This window comes from Schistocerca serialis, chromosome 5 (assembly GCF_023864345.2).
Source record: "Schistocerca serialis cubense isolate TAMUIC-IGC-003099 chromosome 5, iqSchSeri2.2, whole genome shotgun sequence".
In the NCBI taxonomy this organism is placed as follows: Eukaryota; Metazoa; Arthropoda; class Insecta; order Orthoptera; family Acrididae; genus Schistocerca; species Schistocerca serialis.
The window spans coordinates 367,318,082-367,345,039 of record NC_064642.1 but is presented as its reverse complement, the minus strand read 5'-3'; the positions used below and the strand labels follow the sequence as shown (position 1 = coordinate 367,345,039).

General features: G+C 43.3%; 1 protein-coding gene across 1 annotated transcript in view; it reads left to right on the top strand.

Annotated features, from left to right (window-relative positions):
- The window catches only part of LOC126481398 (facilitated trehalose transporter Tret1-like), an 82,815-nt gene extending 60,551 nt beyond the window's left edge, over nucleotides 1–22,264 (top strand). The window contains exons 4-5 of the mRNA XM_050105127.1: nucleotides 13,205–13,663; nucleotides 21,442–22,264. Coding sequence (XP_049961084.1) covers nucleotides 13,205–13,663; nucleotides 21,442–21,789 — 807 coding nt within the window. The 3' untranslated portion in view covers nucleotides 21,790–22,264. The remainder of the gene's footprint in view (nucleotides 1–13,204; nucleotides 13,664–21,441) is intronic.
- Nucleotides 22,265–26,958: the final 4,694 nt, after the last annotated feature.

The following is a 26,958-nucleotide window of genomic DNA, read 5'->3' as shown; positions in this document are numbered from 1 at the left end:
ACATAAAATTTCACAGAAAAAAGTACTGTTTGTTCTCCGTAGGATTAACAGCTTGCGCGTAACGAGCGAGAGAATATGAGAATATCGGACGTGGTTTTAAGGACAGATATAGATTTGCGGGTTGCCTAAAGTCACGCCATTAGGGGCAGCTGAATTACCCTCATACTTGACGTGTCTGTAAGTGGTGCGACAAGAGCTCTGTTTCTGTCTGGTAGTTGACATCCTGTAGCAATCCAGCCCACTGGTACAGTAGATCGCAGCGTTCCAGAAAGCTTCGCTAATGTTACTGGGTTGCCCAACTGCAAAATAATATATATGGCAAACCCGCACATCCCTTGGTTCACTGCTGTGACCTGCCTGAGACCAACGCCGCAATAATACGAACTTGACTAGACACTGAGATTTCTTCTGTGGCGTCCACAATCTTCGACAAATTTGGAGCACGTGGAAAATAAAAAAGCTTTAAGAGTTACCTTACCACTTTCTGAGAAACACTTTTTACTATCTGTAGTTGTTGTTATTGTGGTTTCAGGCCGAAGACTGGTTTGGTGCCTATCTCTATCTTAATTTATCCTGTGCAAGCCTCTTCACCTCTGAGTACCTACTGCAACCTACATCCCTCTAAATCTGCGTACTGCACTTATCTCTTGGTCTCCCTCTACGATTTTTATTCCCCACGCTTGCCTCTAGTACTATATTGGTGAGCTCTTGATGTCTCAGAATGCGTCCTATCAACAGATCCCTTGTTCTAATCAGGTTATGCCACAAATGTCTTTCTTCCCGAATTCCGTACAGTGCCTCCTAATCAGTTACGTGATCTATCCATCTAATCTTCGTTATTCTTCTGTAGCACCACATTTCAAAAGCTTCAATGTACAGATTTAATAACATAGGGAACAGGCTACAACCCTGTCTCACTGCCTTCTCAACCTCTGTTTCCCTTTCATGCCTCTCGATTCGCATAACAGCCAAGTAGTTTCTTTACAAGTTGTTAATAGACTTTCGCTCCCTGTACTTTACCCCTGCCACCTTTAGAATTTGAAAGAGAGCATTCCATTCAACATTGTCAAAAGCTTTCTCTAGGTCTACAAAGGCTATAAACATATGTTTGCCTTTCATTAACCAATCTGCTATGAGAATTCGTAGGGTGTTCCTACATTTCTCTGGAATCATTTCTCTGGAATCAAAGCTGATCTTCCCCGAAGTCAACCTCTACCAGTATTTCCATTCTTCTGCAAAGAGGTCGTGTTAGTATTTTGCAACAGTGACTTATTAAACTAATGAGTTCATAGGCGAAGTAACATTGTTAAACTGTTCGCTTTGATCCTGTACCCATTACACATGTTGTACAAATGGAGATGATATTTTAATTACTGACGACGCCTTTTGGCATAATTGTTTCATTATTCTCCAGTGCATGATGTAATTTTAGAAATGTACTTCTGATGAAGGTATATTTATATGTACCGAAACCTTGGTCAAGAATTTTAATAAAAAAATTCTATCCTGCAACTGTTTTTGGCTGCCATCCTTTATTGTGAAGAATTTTAACAGTTGCTGCTGCAGCCATGTTTAAAATCTTGAAACTAATAGATAGGTAATTTTTCACCAGTCTGCACCTACTTTCTTTGGAACTGAAATCTTTATATTCTTCGTGAAGTCTGCGGGTATTTCGCATGTCTCATACATCTTGCCCACCAGATGGAAGAGTTTTGTCATGGTTTGCTCTCACAAGGCTATCAGTAGTTCTAACATAATGTTGTCTACTCTCGGGCCTTGTTTCGACTGAGGTCTTCCAGTGTTCTGTCAAACTCTTCAGTAGTATCATATCTCCCATCCGCTCTTCATCTACGTTCTCTTCCATTTCGATAACATTGTCCTCAAGTACATCTCCACTGCATGGACGCTTTTTATATTCCTTCCACCATTCTGCTTACCCTTCTTTGCTTAGGATTGGTCTTCCGTCTGAGCTCTTGATATTCATACAGATGTTTCTGTTTTCGCCAAAGGTCTCTCTAATTTTCCTGCTTGCGGCATCTATCTTTCCCGTAGGGATATATGCACCTAAATCTTTACATTTGATGTCCAGTCATTCTTGTTCAGCCATTTTTCACTTCCTGTCAAATACACTTGTATTCCATTTCGCCTGCTTCATTTTCTGCATTTTTATATTTCCTCCTTTCATCAATTAAATTCAATATCTCTTCTGTTAACTAAGGATTTCTACTAGCTCTCATTTTCTTACATGCATGACCCTCTGCTGCCTTCACTGTTTCGTCTCTCAAAGCTACTCATTCTTCTTCTTCTGTATTCCCTTCCCCCGTTCTTGTCAATCGTTCCCTAAAACTCCCTCTCAAACTCTCTACAACCTCCGGCTCTTTCCGTTTATCCAGGTCCCATCCTCTTAAATTGGCAACGGACTTGTCGCAGTGGCTACACCGGTTCCCGTGAGATCACCGAAGTCAAGAGCTGTCGGGCGTAGTCGGCACTTAGATGGGTGACCATCCAGGCCACCATGTGCTGTTGCCATTTTTCGGGGTGCACTCAGCCTCCTGATGCCAATTAAGGAGCTACTCGACCCAATAGCCGAATAGTAGCGGCTTCGGTCAAGAATACCATCATAACGACCGGGAGAGCGGTGTGCTGATCCCACGCCCCTCCTATTCGCATCTTCCTCTGAGGATGACACGGCGGTCGGATCGTCCCGGTAGACCACTCGTGGCCTGAAGACGGAGTGGGTGCATCTTCTTAAATTCCTACCTTTCTGCAGTTTCTTCAGTTTTAACCTACAGTTAATAGCCAACAAATTTTTATCAGAGCCCACATCTGCCTCTGTAAATGTCAAAAAATTTAAAATCTGATCTCTCTTTCTTAGCATTATATATTCAATCTGAAACCCTTACTTGTCTCCAGGTCTCTTCCATGTATACAATCTTCGTTCGTGATTCTTAAACCAAGTGTTAGCTATGATGAAATTATGTTTTGTGCAAAATACTACGACGCGGGTTCCTCTTTTATTCCTTTCCCCCCAGTTCATATTCACGTACAATTTTTGCTTCTCTTTTCCTACTATCGAATTCTCGTCCCCCATGACTATTAAATTTTCGTCCCATTATCTATCTGAATAATTTCTTTTATCTCATCATACATTTCTTCAGTCTCTTGATCATCTGCGGAGCTAGTTGATATATGAAGTTGTACTACTGTGGTGGGCGCGGGCTTCGTGTGTACCTTGGCTGCAATAATGCGTCAACTATGCTGTTCATAGTAGCTTATCCTCGTTCCAATTTTTTATTCGTTATTAAGCCTACTACTGTATTACCCCTATCTATTTATAACCTTGTATTCACCTGACCAGAAGTCCTGTTCCTCCTGGCGCCGAACTTCAGTAATTCCCACTATATCTAACTTTAACTTACCCATTCCTCTTTTTGAGTTTTGTAATCTACCTGCCCAATCAAAGGATCTGACATTCCACGCTCCGATCCGTAGAACGCCAGTTTCCTTTCTCCTGATGACGACATCCTCCTGAGTAGTCCCAACCCGATCCGAATGGGGGACTGTTTTACCTCCGGAATATTACACATAAGAAATTGGCATTATCATTTAATAATACAGTAGACCTGCATGCCCTCGGGAAAAATTACGGCTGTAGTTTCCCCTTGCTTTCAGCCGTTCGCAGTACCAGCACAGCAAGGTCGTTTTGGGTGAAGTTACAAGGCCAGATTAGTCAATCATGCAGACTGTTGCCTCTGCAACTACTGAAAAGGCTGATGCCCCTCTCTAGGAACAATCTTGGAAAGTACTTGACCAATTTGCTCCAGATTTTTACACGATACTCTAATGAACATTCGGATGAGCATAGGCTACATACACTCCTGGAAATGGAAAAAAGAACACATTGACACCGGTGTGTCAGACCCACCATACTTGCTCCGGACACTGCGAGAGGGCTGTACAAGCAATGATCACACGCACGGCACAGCGGACACACCAGGAACCGCGGTGTTGGCCGTCGAATGGCGCTAGCTGCGCAGCATTTGTGCACCGCCGCCGTCAGTGTCAGCCAGTTTGCCGTGGCATACGGAGCTCCATCGCAGTCTTTAACACTGGTAGCATGCCGTGACAGCGTGGACGTGAACCGTATGTGCAGTTGACGGACTTTGAGCGAGGGCGTATAGTGGGCATGCGGGAGGCCGGGTGGACGTACCGCCGAATTGCTCAACACGTGGGGCGTGAGGTCTCCACAGTACATCGATGTTGTCGCCAGTGGTCGGCGGAAGGTGCACGTGCCCGTCGACCTGGGACCGGACCGCAGCGACGCACGGATGCACGCCAAGACCGTAGGATCGTACGCAGTGCCGTAGGGGACCGCACCGCCACTTCCCAGCAAATTAGGGACGCTGTTGCTCCTGGGGTATCGGCGAGGACCATTCGCAACCGTCTCCATGAAGTTGGGCTACGGTCCCGCACACCGTTAGGCCGTCTTCCGCTCACGCCCCAACATCGTGCAGCCCGCCTCCAGTGGTGTCGCGACAGGCGTGAATGGAGGGACGAATGGAGACGTGTAGTCTTCAGCGATGAGAGTCGCTTCTGCCTTGGTGCCAATGATGGTCGTATGCGTGTTTGGCGCCGTGCAGGTGAGCGCCACAATCAGGACTGCATACGACCGAGGCACACAGGGCCAACACCCGGCATCATGGTGTGGGGAGCGATCTCCTACACTGGCCGTACACCACTGGTGATCGTCGAGGGGACACTGAATAGTGCACGGTACATCCAAACCGTCATCGAAACCATCGTTCTACCATTCCTAGACCGACAAGGGAACTTGCTGTTCCAACAGGACAATGCACGTCCGCATGTATTCCGTGCCACCCAACGTGCTCTAGAAGGTGTAAGTCAACTACCCTGGCCAGCAAGATCTCCGGATCTGTCCCCCATTGAGCATGTTTGGGACTGGATGAAGCGTCGTCTCACGCGGTCTGCACGTCCAGCACGAACGCTGGTCCAACTGAGGCGCCAGGTGGAAATGGCATGGCAAGCCGTTCCACAGGACTACATCCAGCATCTCTACGATCGTCTCCATGGGAGAATAGCAGCCTGCATTGCTGCGAAAGGTGGATATACACTGTACTAGTGCCGACATTGTGCATGCTCTGTTGCCTGTGTCTATGTGCCTGTGGTTCTGTCAGTGTGATCATGTGATGTATCTGACCCCAGGAATGTGTCAATAAAGTTTCCCCTTCCTGGGACAATGAATTCACGGTGTTCTTATTTCAATTTCCAGGAGTATATTTTTCACTATATATAATATTTAAATATATATGTGATATGTAAAAGGAAATCGTTGTTGTCAAGAATCTCGAGAAATTCTTGATCGATTTACTTTAGATTTTTACACGATAATCTAATGAACATTCAGACGGACATATGTATTATATTTTTTGATACATACAATATAAAACAACAAATGTGATTCATAAAATAAAAACGTTGTTATCCGAAATCTCGAAAAGTTCCTGACAGGTTTGTTTCAATTTTTGCAAGATACTTTAATGAGCACTCAAACAGTAATAGGCTATAAATTGTTTTGATACATAATATATATTTGTGTTATATAAAAGGAAAACGTTGTTAGCCAAAATCTCGAAAAACTGTTGTCTGATTTACGTCAAATATTCAGACTATAGTATAACTGTGGTGTCACCGCCAGACACCACACTTGCTAGGTGGTAGCTTAAATCGGCCGCGGTGCATTTAGTACATGTCGGACCCGCGTGTCGCCACTGTGTGATCGCAGACCGAGCGCCACCACAAGGCAGGTCTCGAGATACGGGATAGCACTCGCCCCAGTTGTACGACGACTTTGCTAGCGACTACACTGACGAAGCCTTCCTCTCATTTGCCGAGAGACAGTTAGAATAGCCTTCAGCTAAGTCCATGTCTACGACCTAGCAAGGCGCCATTAACCGTATCTGAAGATAGTCTTATTTGTATTATCAAGAGCGATGTACTCACATTAAGGAATTAAAAGATAAGTATTCGAGGAGCTGCATACTTTTCTTATTAGAATTCACTACTTATCCTGTTCCAGAATTCACGCCCGTCTGCTTAGATAGCGTGCATTTAGGCCTCCTCGATCTACAAGGTGTTGGCACATTTACCAACACATCAATAACGATCATGTGGAAAGACGTAGGCTATATATTTTCCTTATATATAATTTGAAACAAAAATTGTACACACAACGATGTGCTGTTTTGTTTTCTTCCTTGCCGTCGATTTTAGGGGAAACAGGACACGTGTATTTATGGCTTATCAGTTTCTGATTAGACTAGACCTACTGCTACAGAATCTGAATCGTCCGAAACTTTGTAATGCTACCCATTTGCAGGTTGAAAACCATGCGAAATACTATCATTGTTGGTACTATCCTCACAGATCCAACAGCTGAGCGGTCTGTCTCATACCTCATACACCAATGGTCCCAAGCAATTTACTTATTCATTTTAAGTGATTTCAGTTCCCAGTAATGGTTTCGTTTGCAGTAACAAAAAAAAAGGCTCAAGGTCATGGAGAGGAGTAAGGGAAGAGAGAGGGGAATGGGAGGAGATGGAGTGGAGGAGGTGATGCACAGAAAGAGAGAAGGGACAGGAGAGATATGCGAAGAGAGGGGGAGGGGGAGATGGGCAGAGAGAGAAGGGGAAGGAGAGTAGACATCTCCAATTCGCATACATATTTAGCAATTGAAAAGCATTACTGGGCTCGCTAGTCTAGTACAGTTTTTAAAGTTAATGAAGTCTAAAGTCGTAAAGGCACACTGCTGGCCACCAAAAATGCAACACCCTGAAGGAAACCTCCAAATCAGGTGAAATTCGCAGCACGCCTTTGCGGCGACCAGAGATGTACATGATTAGCAGTTCAGCGCGGTTGCATATCACGGGCGCCAGTAGCACCACCTGCAGGGGCTATATAAAGAAGGAACAGATGGCCGTATGGACGTACTGGGATTGTTCTTTTGTGCAGTTGTTTTGCGTAAGCAGCTTCAGCATGCCTCGTAGGAGACAGAGAGCGTCTTTTGCGCACGTTTCGGAGTTCGACCGAGAAGGAACAGTTGCGTACACGATTGCAAATCATTCTTGAGAGAAATCGGTAATCGTCTCTGAATGGACCAACAACTGTGATTCGAATCTGTAATCGCTGGATGCAGGAGGAAACGAGGGACCGACGGGACCGTTTGCATCCACCTCGGTGCACCACCACACGTAATGACAGACGCATTATGTGCATGACAGTGATGGATCGCTCTGTCACATCACGGACCGCATCACAAAAAATTTGGTCCGTTGCACAACAAGCAGTGTTTGCGTGTTCCATTCGATGCAGTTTGCATCAGAGTGGACTGGCCGCAAGACGTCCGTTGCTGCGTTTACCATCGAGTTAACGCCACTGGCGTTTGTAACGGCAACGGTGCGATGAGCAACGCACATAGACATAGACAACCCCCGTCCCCTATCCCCTAGTATGCGTTGCCGGTACACTAACCAGCCAGCGATACATCTGTGATGTGTAGTGGTCATCCCATAACTTCATAGTTTGCCGACAGCCACATTCCAAAAGTATATTGCGCGACCACACGTGGCGCGCAATTTTCAACACTTCTTTGTCGGTCATTGGATTGCATTGCCACCTTGGCCTCCCTGTTCTTCCAATCCCTCGCCTATCGATGATTCATCTACTTCTACATGGATACTCTGCAAATTACATTTAAGTGCCTGGCAGAGGGCTCATCGAACCACCTTCACAATTCTCTATTGTTCCAATCTCGTATAGCGCGCGGGAAGAATGAACACCTATATCTTTCCGTACGAACTCTGATTTCCCTTATTTTATCGTGGTGATCGTTCCTCCCTATGTAAGTCGGTGTCAACAAAATATTTTCGCATTCGGAGGAGAATGTTGGTGATTGGAATTTCGTGAGAAGATTTCGTCGCAACGAAAAACGCCTTTCTTTTAATGATGTCCATCCCAAATCCTGTATCGTTTCTGTGACACTCTCTCCCATATTTCGCGATAATACAAAACGTAGTGCCTTTCTTTGAACTTTTTCAATGTACTCAGTCAGTTCTATCTGGTAAGGATCCCACACCGTGAAAAAGTATTCTAAAAGAGGATGGACAAGCGTAGTGTAGGCAGTCTCCTTAGTAGGTCTGTTACATTTTCTAAGTGTCCTGCCAATGAAACGCAGTCTTTGGTTAGCCTTACCCACAACATTTTCTATGTGTTCCTTCCAATTTATATTGTTCGTAATTGTAATTCCTAGGTACTTAGTGGAATTTACGGCTTTTAGATTAGGCTGATTTATCGTGTAACCGAAGTATAACGCGTTCTTTTTAGCACTCATGTGGATGATCTCACACTTTTGGTTATTTAAGGCCAACTGCCACTTCTCGCACCATTTCGATATTTTTTCTAAATCGTTTTGCAGTTTGTTTTGATCTTCTGATGACTTTATTAGTCGATAAACGACAGTGTCATCTGCAAACAACCGAAGACGGCTGTCAGATTGTCTCCCAGATCGTTTATATAGATAAGGAACAGCAAAGGGCCTATAACACTGCCTAGGGGAACGCGAGAAATCATTTCTGTTTTACTCCCTGACTTTCCGTCAATTAATACGAACTGTGATCTCTCTGACAGGAAATCACAAATCCAGTCACATAACTGAGACGATATTCCATAAGCACGCAATTTCAATACGAGCCGCTTGTGTGGTACAGTGTCAAAAGCCTTCCGGAAATCCAGAAATACGGAATAGATCTGAAATCCCTTGTCAATAGCACTCAGCACTTCATGTGAATAAAGAGTTAATTGTGTTTCACAAGAATGATGTTTTCTAAACCCATGTTGGCTGTGTGTCAATAGACCGTTTTCTTCCAGGTAATTCATTACGTTCGAACACAATATATGTTCTAAAATCCTGCTGCATATCGACGTTAACGATATGGGCCTGTAATTTAGTGGATTATTCCTACTACTTTTCTTGAATATTGGTGTGACTTGTGCAACTTTCCAGTCTTTGGGTACGGATCTTTCGTCGAGCGAACGCTTGTATATGATTGTTAAGTATGGAGCTAATGTATCAGCATACTCCGAAAGGAACCTAATTGGTATACACTCTGGACCAGAAGACTTGCTTTTATTAAGTGATTTAGTGATTTAAGTTGCTTCACCCCCCCCCCCCCTCCCCAGTGAACCATGGACCTTGCCATTGGTGGGGAGGCTTGCGTGCCTCAGCGATACAGATAGCCGTACCCTAGGTGTAACCACAACGGAGGGGTATCTGTTGAGAGGCCAGACAAACGTGTGGTTCCTGAAGAGGGGCAACAGCCTTTTCAGTAGTTGTAGGGGCAACAGTCTGGATGGTTGACTGATCTGGCCTTGTAACACTAACCAAAACGGCCTTGCTGTTGTGGTACTGCGAACGGCTGAAAGCAAGGGGAAACTACAGCCGTAATATTTCCCGAGGACATGCAGCTTTACTGTATGGTTAAATGATGATGGCGTCCTGTTGGGTAAAATATTCCGGAGGTAAAATAGTCCCTCATTCGGATCTCCAGGCGGGGACTACTCAAGAGGATGTCGTTATCAGGAGAAAGAAAACTGGCATTCTACGGATCGGATCGTGGAATGTCAGATCCCTTAATCGGGCAGGTAGGTTAGAAAATTTAGAAAGGGAAATGGTTAGGTTAATGTTACATATAGTGGGAATTAGTGAAATTCGGTGGCAGGAGGAACAAGATTTTTGGTCAGGCGAATACAGGGCTATAAATACAAAATCAATAGGAGTCGGTTTAATAATGAATAAAAGCTACTACAAGCAGCATAGTGAATGCATTATTGTGGCCAAGATAGACACGAAGCCCACGCCTACTACAGTATTACAAGTTTATATGCCTACTAGCTCTGCAGATGACGAAGAAATTGAAGAAATGTATGATGAATAAAAGAAATTATTCAGATAGTGAAGGGAGACGAAAATTTAATAGTCATAGGTGACTGGAATTCGGCAGTAGGAAAAGGGAGAGAAGGAAGCGTAGTAGGTGAATATGGATTGGGAATAAGAAATGAAAGAGGAAGCTGCCTGGTAGAATTTTGCACAGAGCACACACAACTTAATCATAGCTAACACTTGGTTTAAGAATCATGAAAGAAGGTTGTATACATGGAAGAAGCCTGGAGATACTGACAGGTTTCAGATAGATTATATAATGGTAAGACAGAGATTTAGGAACCAGGTTTTAAATTGTAACACATTTCCAGGGGCAGATGTGGACTCTGACCACAATCTATTGGTTATGAACTGTAGATTAAAACTGAAGAAACTGCAAAAAGGTGGGAATTTAAGGAGATGGGACCTGGATAAACTGACTAAACCAGAGGTTGTACAGAGTTTCAGGGAGAGCATAAGGGAACAATTGACAGGAATCGGGGAAAGAAATACAGTAGAAGAAGAATGGGTAGTTTTGAGGGATGAAGTAGTGCAGGCAGCAGAGGATCAAGTAGGTAAAAAGACGAGGGCTAGTAGAAATCATAGGGTAACAGAAGAAATATTGAATTTAATTGATGAAAGGAGAAAATATAAAAATGCAGTAAATGAAGCAGGCAAAGAGGGATACAAACGTCTCAAAAATGAGATAGACGGGAAGTGCAAAATGGCTAAGCAGGGATGGCTAGAGGTCAAATATAAGGATATAGAGGCTTATCTCACTAGGGGTAAGATAGATACTGCCTACAACAAAATTAAAGAGACCTTTGGAGAAAAGAGAAGCACTTGCTTGAGTTTCAAGAGCTCAGATGAAAACCTAGTTCTAAGCAAAGAAGGGAAAGCAGAAAGGTGAAAGGAGTGTATAGAGGGTCTATACAATGGTGAGGACAATATTATGGAAATGGAAGAGGATGTAGATGAAGATGGGAAGGAGGATATGATACTGCGTGAAGAGTTTGACAGAGCACTGAAAGACCTGAGTCGAAACAAGGCCCCAGGAGTAGACAACATTCTATTAGAACTACTGACATCCTTGGGAGAGCCATTCCTGTCAAAACTCTACCATCTGGTGGGCAAGATGTATGAGACAGGCGAAATTCCCTCAGACTTCAAGAAGAATATAATAATCCCAATCCCAAAAAAAGCAGGTGTTGACAGATGTGAAAATTACCGAACTATTAGTTTAATAAGTCACTGTTGCAAGATACTAATGCGAATTCCTTACAGACGACTGGAAAAACTAGTGGAAGCCGACCTCGGGGAAGATCAGTTTGCATTCCGTAGAAATATCGGAACACGTGAGGCAATACTGACCTACGACTTATCTTAGAAGCTAGATTAAGGAAGGGCAAACCTACGTATCTAGCATTTGTAGACTTAGAGAAAGCTTTTGACAATGTTGACTGGAATACTCTCTTTCAAATTCTGAAGGTGGCATGGGTAAAATACAGGGAGCGAAAGACTATTTACAATTTGTGCAGAAACCAGATGGCAGGGTCGAGGGATATGAAAGGGAAGCAGTGGTTGGGAAGGTAGTGAGACAGGGTTGTAGCCTCTCCCCAATGTTATTTAATCTGTATATTGAGCAAGCAGTAAAGAAAACAAAAGAAAAATTCGGAGTAGGTATTAAAATCCATGGAGAAGAAATAAAAACTTTGAGTTTCGCTGATGACATTGTAATTCTGTCAGAGACAGCAAAGGACTTGGAAGAGCAGTTGAACGTAATGGATAGTGTCTTGAAAGGAGGATTAGATGAACATCAACAAAAGCAAAACGGGGATAATGGAATGTAGTCGAATTAAGTCGGGTGATGCTCAGAGAATTAGATTAGGAAATGAGACACTTAAAGTAGTAAAGGAGTTTTGCTATTTGGGGAGCAAAATAACTGATGATGGTCGAAGTAGAGAGGATATAAAATGTAGACTGGCAATGGCAAGGAAAGCGTTTCTGAAGAAGAGATATTTGTTAACATCGAGTATTGATTTAAGTGTCAGGAAGTCGTTTCTGAAAGTATTAGTATGGAGTGTAGCCATGTACGGAAGTGAAACGTGGTCAATAACTAGTTTGGACAAGAAGAGAACAGAAGCTTTCGAAATGTGGTGCTACAGAAGAATGCTGAAGATTAGATGGTTAGATCATATAACTAATGAGGAGGTATTGAATGGTATTGGGGAAAAGAAAAGTCTGTGGCACAACTTGACTAGAAGAAGGGATCGGTTGGTAGGACATGTTCTGAGGCATCAAGGGATCGCCAATTTAGTATTGGAGGGCAGCGTGGAGGGTAAAAATCGTAGAGGGAGATTGGATTGGATTGGATTGTTTTGAGGGAGGAGACCAGACAGCGAGATCATCGGTCTCATCGAATTAGGGAAGGACGGGAAAGGAAGCCGGCCGTGCCGTTTCAAAGGAACCATCCCGGCATTTGCCTGGAGCGATTTAGGGAAATCACGGAAAACCTAAATCAGGATGGCTGGACGCGGGATTCAACCGTCGTCCTCCCGAATGCGAGTCAAGTGTGCTAGCCACTGCGCCACCTCGCTCGGTGTAGAGGGAGACCAAGTGATGAATACACTAAGCAGGTTCAGGAGGATGTAGGTTGCAGTAGGTACTGGGAGATGAAGTAGCTTGCGCAGGATAGAGTTGCATGGAGAGCAGCATCAAACCAGTCTCAGGACTGAAGACCACAACAACAACAAGAAGTTGCTTCACTACTCCGAGGATATTTACTTCTACATCACTCTTGTTAGCAGCTGCTCTCGATTAGAATTCTGGAATATTTACTTCGTCTTCTTTTGTGAAGGCATTTTGGAAGGCTGTGTTTAGCAACTCTGCTTTGGCAGATTGCGTTATGACAGGCCAGGGATGCACCACCCGCTGCTACATCGGATCAACTGTGTCAGTATGTGAAAGTAGCATGGACTGCTATACCCCAACAACACATCCAGAGCTTCTTTCATTCGATGCCGAATCGTGTAGCAGCGGTTATAGCCACCAATGGCGTCAACACTCAGAGCCAATTTCATCATCTTCCTTCTTCGTATTGCATTTTGGATGGCCAGAAGTACAATTTATGTGTACTCTACTTGGTGAGCGTACTGGCACAGCACTCAGAGAGCGTTGAAGTTACTCACTCGGGAATGTGTTGTTGTGCAGGACGTGGAGGAGGAGTTCGAGGCGCTGAGGCGCTCGGTAGAGGAGCGCCAGAGCGAGCCGGGCGCGGGCGACGGCTACATGGCGACGATGCGGGAGCTGGTGTGCGACTCCGTCAACCGGCGCACGCTGCTCATCTCGGGAATCCTGATGCCGCTGCTGCTCTGGTCGGGCTACCTCGTGCTCATGACGTACGCCACAGTGTTCTTCCAGCGCTCGGGCAGCTCCGTGGACCCCGACGTGTCGTCCATCACGCTGGCCGTCGTGCAGATGGTGATGAGCGTGGTGGCCTCGGTGGCCGTGGAGCGCTTCAGGACGCGCCGCACGCCGCTCATGGTGTGCTTCGCCGGCGCCGCCCTGGCGCTCGTGGCGGAGGGCCTCTACTTCTACCTGCTGGACGTGGCGCAAGCTGACGTGGCCGCCTTCAGCTGGGTGCCGCTCGCGTCACACATTGTCTACTTGGTGAGTCTGTAGTACACTGATGGGAAGAAATCACAACACAAAAAATGAATTAATGTCGACTAATAAAATGTCGGGAATACATTTGTTCAGGTAACATATTCCAGTACTTAACACTGCAAGATCACAGATTAATGCAAGCCATTTCAGATGTGAAATGCTGGTGCATTAATAACTGTTGTAATCGCCAATATGTTGAATGCAAACGTGCACGCATTGTGTTGTATAGGTGCTGGATGTTAGTTTGTGGGATGGAGTTCCGTACGTGCTGCACTCGGTCGGACAATACAGGGACGATTAATGCTGTTTGTGGATGATGCTTTAGCTGTCGTCCGATGATGTCACATATGCGAAATAAAAGCAGCTTCTTGCAGCAGTGTACCGTAGATCTCTAGAAGAGCGTAGCGTTCCAAAGGATTGGAAAAGGGCACAGGTCATCCCCGTTTTCAAGAAGGGACGTCGAACAGATGTGCAGAACTATAGACCTATATCTCTAACGTCTATCATTTGTAGAATTTTGGAACACGTATTATGTTCGAGTATAATGACTTTCCCGGAAACCAGAAATCAACTCTGTAGGAATCAGCATGGGTTTCGAAAAAGACGATCGTGTGAAACCCAGCTCGCGCTATTCGCCCACGAGACTCAGAGGGCCATAGACACGGGTTCCCAAGTAGATGCCGTGTTTGTTGACTTCCGCAAGGCGTTCGATACAGTTCCCCACAGGCGTTTAATGAACAGAGTAAGAGCACATGGACTATCAGGCCAATTGTGTTATTGGATTGAAGAGTTCCTAGATAACAGAACACAGCATGTCATTCTCAATAGAGAGGAGTCTTCCGAAGTAAGAGTGATTTCAGGTGTGCCGCAGGGGAGTGTCGTAGGATCGTCGCTGTCCACAATATACATAAATGACCTTGTGGATGACATCGGAAGTTCACTGAGGCTTTTTGCTTATGATGCTGTGGTACATCGAGAGGTTGTAACAATAGATAATTGTACTGAAATACAGGAGGATCTGCAGCGAATTGACGCATGATGCAGGGAATGGCAATTGAATCTTAATGTAGACAAGTGTAGTGTGCTCCGAATACATAGAAAGAAAGATCCCATATCATTTAGCTACAATGTAGCAGGTCAGCAACTGGAAGCAGTCAATTCCATAAATTATCTGGAAGTACGCATTAGGAGTGATTTAAAATGGAATGATCATATACAGTTGATCGTCGGTAAATCAGATGCCAGACTGAGATTCATTGGAAGAATCCTAAGAAAATGCTATCCGAAAACAAAGGAAGTAGGTTACAGTACGCTTGTTCGCCCTCTGCTTGAATACTGCTCAGCGGTGTGGGATCCGTACCAGATAGGGTTGATAGAAGAGATAGAGAAGATCCAACGGAGAGCAGCGCGCTTCGTTACAGGATCACTTAGTAATCGCGAAAGCGTTACGGAGATGATAGATAAACTCCAGTGGAAGAGTCTGCAGGAGAGACTCTCAGTAGCTCGGTACGGGCTTTTGTTGAAGTTTCGAGAACATACCTTCACCGAGGAGTCAAGCAGTATATTACTCCCTCCTACGTATATCTCGCGAAGAGACCATGAGGATTAAATCAGAGAGATTAAAGCCCACACAGAGGCGTACCGACAATCCTTCTTTCCACGAACAATACGAGACGGGAATAGAGAGGAAAACCGATAGAGGTACTCAAGGTACCCTCCGCCACACACCGTCAGGTGGCTTGCGGAGTATGGATGTAGATGTCGATGTAGATGAAGGAAAATGAGAGATTCAAGAAAATGTTCAAATGTGTTTGAAGTCTTATGGGACATAACTGCTAAGGTCATCAGTCCCGAAGCTTACACACTACTTCACCTAAATTTTCCTAAGGACAAACACACACACCCATGCCCGAAGGAGGACTCGAACCGCCGCCGGGTCAGCCGCACAGTCCGTGACTGCAGCGCCCTAGACCGCTCGGCTAATCCCGCGCGGCAAAGATTCTTTTAAAGAATTTTAAAGCAATATTTTATCTGCAGATTCTAAAAATAACCCCAAAATATTATGGCCGTACGTAAAAATCTATGAAAGCTACAAATAATTCAACACCATCTCGTGCTGACAGCACGGGTAGTTTAACTGATGATGATAAACAAAAGCCGGCTGCGGTGGCCGAGCGGTTCTAGGCACTTCAGTCTGGAACAGCGCGACTGCTACGGTCGCAGGTTCGAATCCTGCCTCGGGCATGGATGTGTGTGATGTCCTTAGGGTAGTTAGGTTTAAGTAGTTGTAAGTTCTAGGAGACTGATGACCTCAGATAAGTGCCATAGTGCTCAGAGCCATTTGAACCAGTTTGATAAACAGAAGGCCGAAATTCTAAACGTAGCTTTCAAAAACTCTTTTACGGTAGAGGACTGCAGCACCACTCCCCCTTTCAATTATCGAACAAACGCAAGGATGGCTGCCATAGTCTTGAGTGTATCTGGGATTATAAAATAGTTAAGATCCTTAGACGCCAGGAAAGAATCTGGCCCAGACGGTATCCCCGTAAGATTTTATGTTAACTATGCTACAAATATAGCACCATTCTTCTCCATCATCTATCAGAGATCATTGGAACAGCGGGAAGTTTCACGGGACTGGAAGAAGGCCCAGATCATAGCAATCTATTAAAAGGGTAGAAAATCGGATGCACATAATTACCGGCCAATTTCACTGACATCGATTTGTTGTAGAATCATGGAACATATTTTGTGTTCAGACATAATGACCTTTCTAGTCTCTGACAAGCACAGTTTTATGAAACAGCGATCATGCGAGTCACAGCTGGCCCTCTTTGCGCATGATATACAACACGCTCTAGATATCGACTCCCAGGTTGATGCCATATTACTCGACTTTCGAAAGGCGTTCGACTCAGTTCCGCACTGTCGCTTGCTCCAAAAAGTGTGCGCTTGTGGTCTTTCCGGTGACATGTGCGGTTGGATAAAGGTTTTCTAACAGACAGGGAGCAGTATGGCGTCCTGAATGGGGTGACTTCAACACAATCAAGTGTAACTTCAGATGTGCCCCAGGGCAGCGTAATAGGTCTGCTGCTTTTTACGATTTACATAAACGATCTGGTTGATGCTATTGACAGGGGCATTAGGCTGTTTGCCGATGATGCTGTAGTCTACAGGAAAGTAGTATCACACGAAAGCTGTGAACAAATCAATGAGGATTTGCAGAAAATAAATGCGTGGTGTAATGACAGGCAGTTATCTCTCAATATTAGTAAGTGTAACCTACTGCGTATAAGGCGAAAATCACCATTAATGTACGAGTTCAAAATAAATTCCCAGTCTTTGGAAGGTGTAATATTCGTCAAGTATCTGAGTGTGATCTCAAATGGAATGATCAGTTTACACAAGTAACGGCTAAGGCGACCTCTAAATTGCGGGTTATTGGTAAAATCCTGAAGCGATGCAGTCCTTCAACAAAGGAAATAGCTTACGTTAGTTCGTCCAGTCTTAACAGTATTGTTCGTCTGTGTGGGGCCCTTACCAGTTGGGTCTGATTCAAGAGATTGAGAAGGCCCAAAGAAGAGCGGTAAGATTCGTGATTGGTACATTTAGCCATCGTGAGAGTTACAAATCTCATAGAAAACTTGAAGTGGGACACACTTGCAGATAGACGGCGCGCTAAACGGAAGGGGCTGCTCACTAAATTCCGAAATCCGATCTTCACCGAGGATATAGAGCATATATTATTACCACCAACTTTCAAATCGCGCAATGATCACCATTCAAAGATAGAGAAATTAGAGCTCGTACTGAGGCGTTCAGACAGTCGTTTTTCCCCCACGCGATCCGCGAGTGGAACAGTGGAATGAGGGGGGGGGGGGGGGGGGGTAATTTGACTTTGGCACGAATTGTGCCCCCCGCCACACACCACTTGGTGTCTAGCGGAGTATATATGTAGATGTAGATATGTCCTCGATTCGGGACAGACCTGGTGATCGAGAAGACCAAGACCACATATCGACACTCTGTAGAGCACACTGGGCTACAACAACGGTATGTGGGCGAGCGTTATCCTGCTGGAAAACAGTCCCTGGAACGCTATTAATGAATGGCAGCACAACAGGTCGAATCACCAGATTAACGTACAATTTTGCAGTGAGTGTGCTTGGGATAACCACGAGAGTGCTCCTGCTGTCATACGAAATTGCATCCCAGAACGTAACTCCAGCTATAGGTCGAGTAGCTGTAGGTCCAGTATGTCTAGGAAGCAGACAGGTTGGTTGCAGGTCCTCAACTGGCCTCCTTCTAACCAAGACGCGGCCATCACTGGGACCAAGGCAGAACCGGCTTTCGTCGTAAAACACAACATACGTCCACCTTGCCCTCCAACGAGCACTCGCTTGACACCACCGAACTCGCAAATGGCGGTGGTTTGGGGTCAGTTGATTGCACGCTACAGCGCGTCTGGCTCGGAGCTGTCCTTGAAGTTGCCGATTTGTAACAGTTCGTTGTGTTACTGTGGTACAAACTGTTGCTCAAATTGCTGCTGCAAATGCAGTACGATGAGCCAGAGCCATACATGATGCATCGTGTTCTTCCCTCTCGGTAGTGACATGTGGCCATTCGGAGCCCAGCCTTCTTGCGATCGTTCATTCTTGTGATCACCGCAATCGTGTACATTAGCTACATTCCTTCCAATTTTTTCTGCAATGTCGCAGAAGGAACATCCAGCTTCTCTTAGTCCTGCCTGTCCCAGTGTACAACAGACAACCACAATCTTTGTGAGAGTGCGACAGAATTGTATGCTGCAATACGTGCATTGAGACTGGCGGTCTGAATAGTTACTACGAGCTACACTGTTGTTATGTGCTGCACAGCTGTACGCTATGTATGTCCGTAACACAGTAAATATGAATTTCCAACCATTGCTTCCTTATTTCAATATAATAGGTTGTGGACGCCTATGACCTGTTTCGATTTGACCCATATAGTTTGAGACACCCTGTATTGACGTTTGCGGTGTCGATACTGCTGCTTGTTTTCACACATGGCTCGCGATCGCAAACGCCCCGGCATATACCACGATTGACGCAAGACTACGTTCCTATATAATTAAATTATATAATTTTATGATCACCAAGGAGTTCATTTCCTCTACACTGAGCTGACCAGTGGGGATATAACAGTGATGGTAATGACAAGTTTTTCATTCCAGTTTGCGCACTGACGAGTATTATTACTCATATACATTTGTTTACAGTACATGCGTACTCACTCATTGGACATCTCTGAAATACTCTAACAATACTGGATTATTGCAAATCAGAAATTTAAAGCAGTCATGAGCTGAAATTATGAACACTTATCAGGTTCGAATAAGAATTGTGTGTCTGTTCCCAGGTTATTTAACAAGTACTATACAACAGTACAAGATATGCATCATTTAAATTTCAGAGAATAAATATTTTTTGATGGAATAACATTCTCTGCTGATACCTTCGAACAAATACGCATATTTTTCATCTCACCTGAATTGTCAGAAATCTTAGGTTGAATATTGTAGATACTTAACTTCCAGACAAACAATTCAAGTATCGATATACCGCTTTCTGCTCATATATCGAATAATCAGTCCTTCAGCTCACCCCAGGTACATGCACAGCGTGGCGCGCAATAGTACCAACATAATCAGTATGCCACAAAGTTGTTAGCAAGTAAGAATGAGAAGAAAGCTCAGATTCTAGTCCAACGACTAGAAGTGCGGCTCGTGGTTACTTTTGTACTTTTTAGGGTTCCTCGCTTCAGTCTGTAGAAGTGGAACCCTTAAGGATCGTTTTGTTGTCCATCTGCCTGTCTGTTTTCCCAGCAATGAGTAGACATATCATGTTCGAATTTACATCACATGCTAAGGCCCATAGTCAGTTGGTGGCACAAAAATTTTAAGCTTTTAAATCAGTGCAATCAAAAGATAGGACTCTTTATGTCACATATTTTGATACTCGAAAACTCACGCATTAAAACCTATAAGGTACTTCAAGTTGACCTAGACTCATGAAATTTTTCCAGAAGCAAGATTTCACAGTACAAGAAAAGGAAAAAGTCAAAAGTTGTTAATTTGTAATTATATCACATGGAAAAAAATATTTCTTATGTCATTTGTTATCCGACTTCAAACATAACGTTAAAAGATTCTCGAAAGTCTTGGAATATGAATGCAAATCTGAAAAGACTGAAAAATCAGCCAACCAGTTGCAAACAAAGCTTTATTAGCCCCTGACCTATGTTTCTATATTTATAAAAAATATTTGTCAGAAAGAGTGGGCCTTGTTACATCACATGATGGTACACTAGATTAGATGAAGCCGGACGGCTCTTGTCATATATAAAATGACAAAACAAGAACTATCCCAAGCAATGGCTTTAGGTAACAGCCAGATTACACATATCGTACTTCAGAATGAATTCTCACTAGTAAATGGCCACTGATAGACGCTTTTGTCAACGTAAAATTTTAATAGGAATCTAATGATAAATTATTTGCATAAGTTACATGTACATCATTTTTTAACTTCCTGGCAGATTAAAACGGTGTGCCGGATCTTTCGCGGGCAAGTGCTCTACCAACTGAGCTACCCAAGAACGACTCACGCCCCGTCCTCACAGCTTCAATTCCGCCAGTACCTCGTCTCCTACCTTCCAAACTTCACAGAAGCTCTCCTGCGGAACTGCCTGCTGGAAGTGAGAATACTGCAGAGACATGGCTTTGCCACAGCCTGGGGGATGTTTCCAGAATGAAATTTTCACTCTGCAGCGGAATGTGCGCTGATATGAAACTTCCTGGCAAAGGTCCCGAGTTCGAGTCTCGGTCCGGGACACAGTTTTAATCTGCCAGCGCACACACCGCTGCAGAGTCAAAATTTCATTGTTTTTTTACTAAATTCACGTAAACAGGGTCTTTGCAACTGCCGAGAAACTTGAAGACACTTCTTTTAAAGCATATGCAAGCAGATGTCTTTCATTTTGTGTTCAAATGTTTCGTCTCTCTTCAATTTTCGAATCTTAGGGGGTGGGGGGGGGCGACGAAAACTCCTTCTTTCAGCTTATTCTCTGATAGCCTTCGAAACTTACTTGCCGCATGTTTGAAAGTGTCACTGTCTTTTGGTAGGGCTATAATAAGTAGTATCATAATTTCAAGTTTTATGTGGGATGAAGGCAGGAGTATTTCTTTGGGTTCACAAGAGAACCTAACACTACGTTTTATCATCTAACTTTTAGCATTCTGTGTGGCCAGAGTTTCTGATTCCTTTCCTCACTGTGGCTATTTATTCATTAAACTAACGGCTATTTATTCATTACATTAACGCCAGCATTGTTTTGTGATGTTTTGCAATGTAGCGTGCTACAAAAATTTGTTTTATTTTGTAGGCTATAAGACAGCTACCACTCTGTGGCACAGTCGTTTTTCTTCGATTGTGGTACAGAGAGGTAGCTTTGTTATAGCCTATAAAATAAAATAACTTTTTGTAGCACTTTACACAGTGCTGGTGTTGGTGTAACCAATAAATAGCCACATTTTACATGTAAGTAAACATTTTAAGTACTTGACCTGAAATCAGCACCCAAAAATACACCAGGCAACTGTATAGTTTTAAGAAAAAAAATTGCATTGACGACTAGCGTCATCAGCTGCATCTTAACATTAAATTTAAGTGATATATCGTCGAAATGTCATTAAGGCGCCACATTGTGCCCTAAAGCTAATTCATGTTTCTGATCGACAGATATGCATGACGATGGGTCCAGGCGCCCTCATATGGACGGTCTGCAGCGAGGTGTTCCGTCCTCGCGTCAAGGGCATCGCCATGTCGGTGTTGTCCATCGTCAACTGCGGATCGGCTTTTGCCACGCTCAAGACATACCACGCCATGTCCATCCACTTCGAGCTGTACGTGTCCTTCTGGATGTTCGCCATTTTCTGCGCATTCGCCGTGTTCTACGTGTGGAGGTTCGTTCCCGAGACCAAAGGCCGTCTGGCGGAGGAGGTGGCGTTGGAGATAGCGGGCCTCAAAGCTGGACGCACTGAAGACGAGACCGCCACCAAAGAGGAGAGGGAAAAGATAAAAGTGTGAGCCTGCACTCCGTGGCAAGCCAATGCTCTACAATATGACAAACTCTGACGCGCCCAATATCATGAAAAGTGTCGCCCATCTCTTGACTGTGATAGCCTTTCGACATTCTAGACTTTTTGGTGTTGCTGAAGAAGCGTTATCATTCGCATTATATTTTACATTCATACAAAATATCAACCATACCACTTTATTGTATTTGCTGCAAAGAGATTATTTATTGCAAGAGATCGTAGGCTTACTTGGCCGTCTCCAGTGATAATATAAGTTCCTCAATTTTTATAAACGATTATTCTACAAGTTGATATATATGTATATAAAGAACAGATCAGCAGGGACTTGTGTTTACTCCCGATGCTTCACCCATTTTTGGTCTAGCTGAAGAGGGCTCTTTCATTGCTACGACTGCTACTTAGTTTCAGTCTCTTAGCAAAAAATCAAACTTTTATCACCACCAGTGGCAATCTACGAAAGAAAGTCTGGAGCATCTTGACGCAGCTTCTTAGGTTCTTTGCAGACTTTCTCGCAATATCCTTCTGATCGTCTTGAAGCAGCTGCACAAATTTCTCCGCAATACTTCTCATGTTCAACTTTTCTCATACAATACGTTAACATGTACCATAACGTATTCCCAAGGTGTTAGAGAGGACTTGACAGCCTGTCTACGAACTTGCAGAATCAGATCCTCCATTTGCCGAACGTTTCCTGGAGTGATACTAGTTGACGGCCGACTGGAAAAGTCCTCGTTATCACTAGACGTTCGCCTATTTTGAAACGCCTATACCAGTCGTAAGTCTGTGTCTTGCCAAAGCGTTGTCTCCAAGTGCTTGCTTCAACGTCTGGTGCGCTTCTGCAGCTGTTTACTCAGGTTTAGAACAAAACTTTACACAAATACGCTACTGTTTCAGGTCAGCCATCGCGAAACCACCAACTGTCGGAAACACGACAGTAGAAATATGTTCACCAAGAAGCAGCCAAACCACTGAGATCACAGACACTTGACACACTAATTCAGGGAAGGTGTGTGAGGGGACAGCTAGTTGTACTCCAATGTTCTCTTAACCATTAGCGGGAAAAATCAAATTTTGGGAATATTTGGATACCACATCGCATTAAATTTCTGTTGGTGTTCTGAAGTATTCTACCAGAGACTGGCTCTTCCTGCAGTACTAGACCCATTTAAGATGAATTTTCTCTCAGTTGATATTAGTATCGTTATCGTAAGCCCGACACTGCTAATCACCGATATGACTGATAACTATGTAAGATAAGGTATTATACGCCGGCAGCAACAGGGTGCGAGGAACCTGTTTCATCAACGAGGTGTGCAGCTTCAGAGTCCACAGTGTGACATAGAGTTAAGGGAACCTGTAACTGATATCATCTGTGCCTCTTCATACCAAATGCTTTATTTTGCACACAAAATTTTCGCCTTCATATCGTTTTTTTTTCTGAATTTCTCAGTCAGGCCAGTGATTTCGTGCCACACGGGTGTACACACACACACACACACACACACACACACACACACACACACACACACATACATACAATCATATGTGAAAACGATTATCCCACATTTATACTCGTTCTTCTGGCAACGTCTTCTTACAGGAACAGCATCTGCGGTAATCTGCAAGCACATTGCAAACCGTGAATCTCTTCCTTTTTCTTTGAAAAAAAAATTCTCAAAAATTGAGCAATAATCAGTGGTGCACAGCACGGACCGCTTGTGCACAACTTGTTTGGTATACACCCCACGCTTCCTTTGGAGACTCCTAACGAACTGCGTTTGACAGTTGTCTTCTCCTTTAGGTCATTCTAAATGTTATTATTAAATATCATGACCTCGTCGTGATATTTGCGTATTCTGGACTTCACTGCCCATTGATCTTCTTATTTTCGTTTCCAAATGTAATTACGGAACTTCTTTGGAGGTACATTTAGTTTTCTTGATATCGACCATTCCCTCCGAAGCGCCCCGTCAGTTCTGCTGCGTATTATTCTAGTCGTAAAACTGGTAGCGTGAAATATAGCAGAACACAAAATCCTGAAAATTCACACCTGTACATAGGCCATTCTTCCAATTGCCATACAGTGGCAGAATCACTAAGAACCAACGATTGCACTCAGTTAATCACAGTGTAAGCAAGTCGTAAGCAGTGAATTCTCTGACTCATAACCATACATGTTATCACAAGTAATTTCGCAAGGATTTTTTTCTTCTCATTCTACCGTTTAGACATGAACCATATGATGTAATCCCATGGAACAGTTATGCTTCCTGCTATTACAACTCTTGGATGGAATGTAAATTTTCTCTCATCGTACACTATTTCAACCATTCAGTCCCCCTCCATTTCTAGGATATATTTTTCCCGTAACACGAAACACAGTGTAGAATTCTCAGCTTCAGTAATTTAGTAAACTCGTATATTAAAATCAACAGTTCGTCAGATCGTTACGAAAGTATATACTCTGATTCATTCTCATATTCGCTCAGTGCAGAAATTTAATGCCTACTAGCCACACTTCAACTAATCTGAAGATAATAGTAGCCATACCTTGGTCAGTTCTTCTAATCCGTAAAAAATACACTTTTTTATTGAGACCTTTCTAAATTCACACTATGTCCTCCTTTAACCTTATTTTCTGCATGTCAAACACACTATACTATCCCCTTTAAGCGGTAGTCCCTGCAACAATTACAATGGATTTATTTTCCATTTGCTCCATTTCTTGAAACGTTATCTCGAAGAAATATGCCGTGAAAACTTGCTTTAAATAGAGATCGAATGAGTCAACAGAAAAATGCGACCCACTGCCATATGACACGAGCGCGCTTCATACACAGCCAGTAGACCCATGAACTCAACTGCTTACATAAACTACACACGCCTTATAATTCCATCTGTAAGCCGAATTGGATACCAAATCAAATAAACAACTTTTTCTACATATATTTTCACAGTACATGAATTTTAATTCACTCTTAGCAATGCTCCTGTCGTCTGAGCTCTCTACACCTCCTGAATTATCTTCGTCTCATAATAGTGTCTTATGAAATGCTAGAAAGGAAACATATCCTGTCGTCACAACACTAAATGTGCACTTTTCTTCTGGATGTGCAAGATTACGAAAACCTGGCAACCGACTAATTTGTCTTGCAATAAATCAGAGACAGAAATATGATTGCATTTTCGTATCTCTCTGACATCTCATTGACAATGAAGTCTCAGTTACTCCAAAAAATTATAAACTAGTCATATTTGTGGTTCGCCGTATCAAGAAGGAAAAACTGCAACACAAGAAGACTGAAACAATAACGAAGATTATATGAGAAAGAAACATTCGAGAGGAGGCGGAAACTGTGACAGTATTTCGATAGCCATGACACAGGCAGTATGCTACCTACATCACGAGGCCTTTTTCCCTGTACTGATACCAGGCATCCATACACTGATCTTGTATTGCCGTAGGTTAACAATAATGTTCTTAAAAACTCTTCTCAGCCTGACTGGTTCACATAGTGACATTATGTGTACCACCATTTGACCGTGTCTATGTTCCTATGAGATGTTTTTGTATGGACAGCATACAATTTTCTGTAAGATATTAAAACCAATAAATTTCGTTTTTCATGAACATGAAGTTATAGTAGGGATTATTTTCATCATCCTCACTTTTTGGAATAAATAGCAGCAAACGTTTTAAATGTGATGAAAGTAAAATCTCTTTGTACTGAAAACACGTCTTACGACTGCAACTGTTTCCATGACGATACTACATCACTGCTAGCAATATGCATCTTCATCCTGCTAATGAATTACTAGTACAATCTTTGGGAAAAAGGGGTTATAACTGAAGTATGAGAAATTACACTCTTCTGTTGGTAATTTCATTTTTTATTTTAAAACTGTAAAACTGAATTAAGATGGTTGTTGACATAACATGTTACACATCTTTCTTTCAGTGTCAACTATGTAAGAACACAGCTACATAACTGCGATATCGAAACATCTCACGAATAGAATTAATAATACCTATATATTAACAACTTTTAATGTACATGTGGTGAAATTCCTGGTCTGGAGGTACGGTGGGGCAAAATTAAATGGAAATAAAATGACATCGTTACACGAAACTTGATGAGGTCTGAATTTTCTTGGCAGATTAAAGCAGTGTGCAAGATCTAGACGAGAATGAGAGTTTTTGCCTCTTAATAACTGAGCTACCCAGACATGATCATGACACACCTCAAAGATTTAGTTCTACAAGTACTTACGTATTGTGAATTCTGAATTTTTCCCGGCGTATTTCTTCTTCCAAAAACTTTCTGGTTTGCAGCCGGATCCCATCAACATTCTGCCACGATATTTCGGCCCAGAGACGTCCGGCCATCCTCAGGTGAGTAGACGAAGTACTGAAGAGACCTGATGGAGTCATGGTATTCATAGCGAATTCCACGCATGCGAATCTTACTGGCGGTTTACGACACATGGATTAGGAGGTGACACGCACGAGGCAGCCAAGCTGTGTGTGCTGCCCTTAGTGGTGAAATAAGAACAATCTAATCGCTAAGTAGCGACTAAGCATATCGATTCCGTTGTGAACGCATAATCTTAATAATTGGATCCCAATTTTTATCCCGCTGAAAACCGTTATCACGATTCATTAAATTATCAGAAAGACATATTTCCACGGATTCTTTAATTACAGAGTCCCAGAAGCTGGACCCCGGTGCTAAAATTTTGGTATTATTATATTCCATTGAACTTCCCATGGAAATGCAATGTTCTGCTACTGCTGATTTTAAAGGTTGCCCCAGACGGGTGTGTCTTTCGTGTTCTACACAGCGTTCCTGGACCGTTCGTGTGTTCTGAACCATATATGCAGAGCTACACTCACAGGGAATTTTATAAACGCCCGCGTTCCTCAGTTGCAAATCGTCTTTAAAGGATCCGACTAAGGCCCTGCTCTTTGGTGAAGCACGGAAGATGACATTAATATTATACTTCCTAAGCAATCTGCCTATTTTAGAAGACACGTTCCTGGCATATGGAAGAAAGCATATTGTAGAGAATTATCTTAGGGTTTGTATCATTCAAAGAAAGAAGAAAGATTAAATTTTCTCACTCTGCTTAAGAAGAAATAAAAGCTGAAGTACAATCT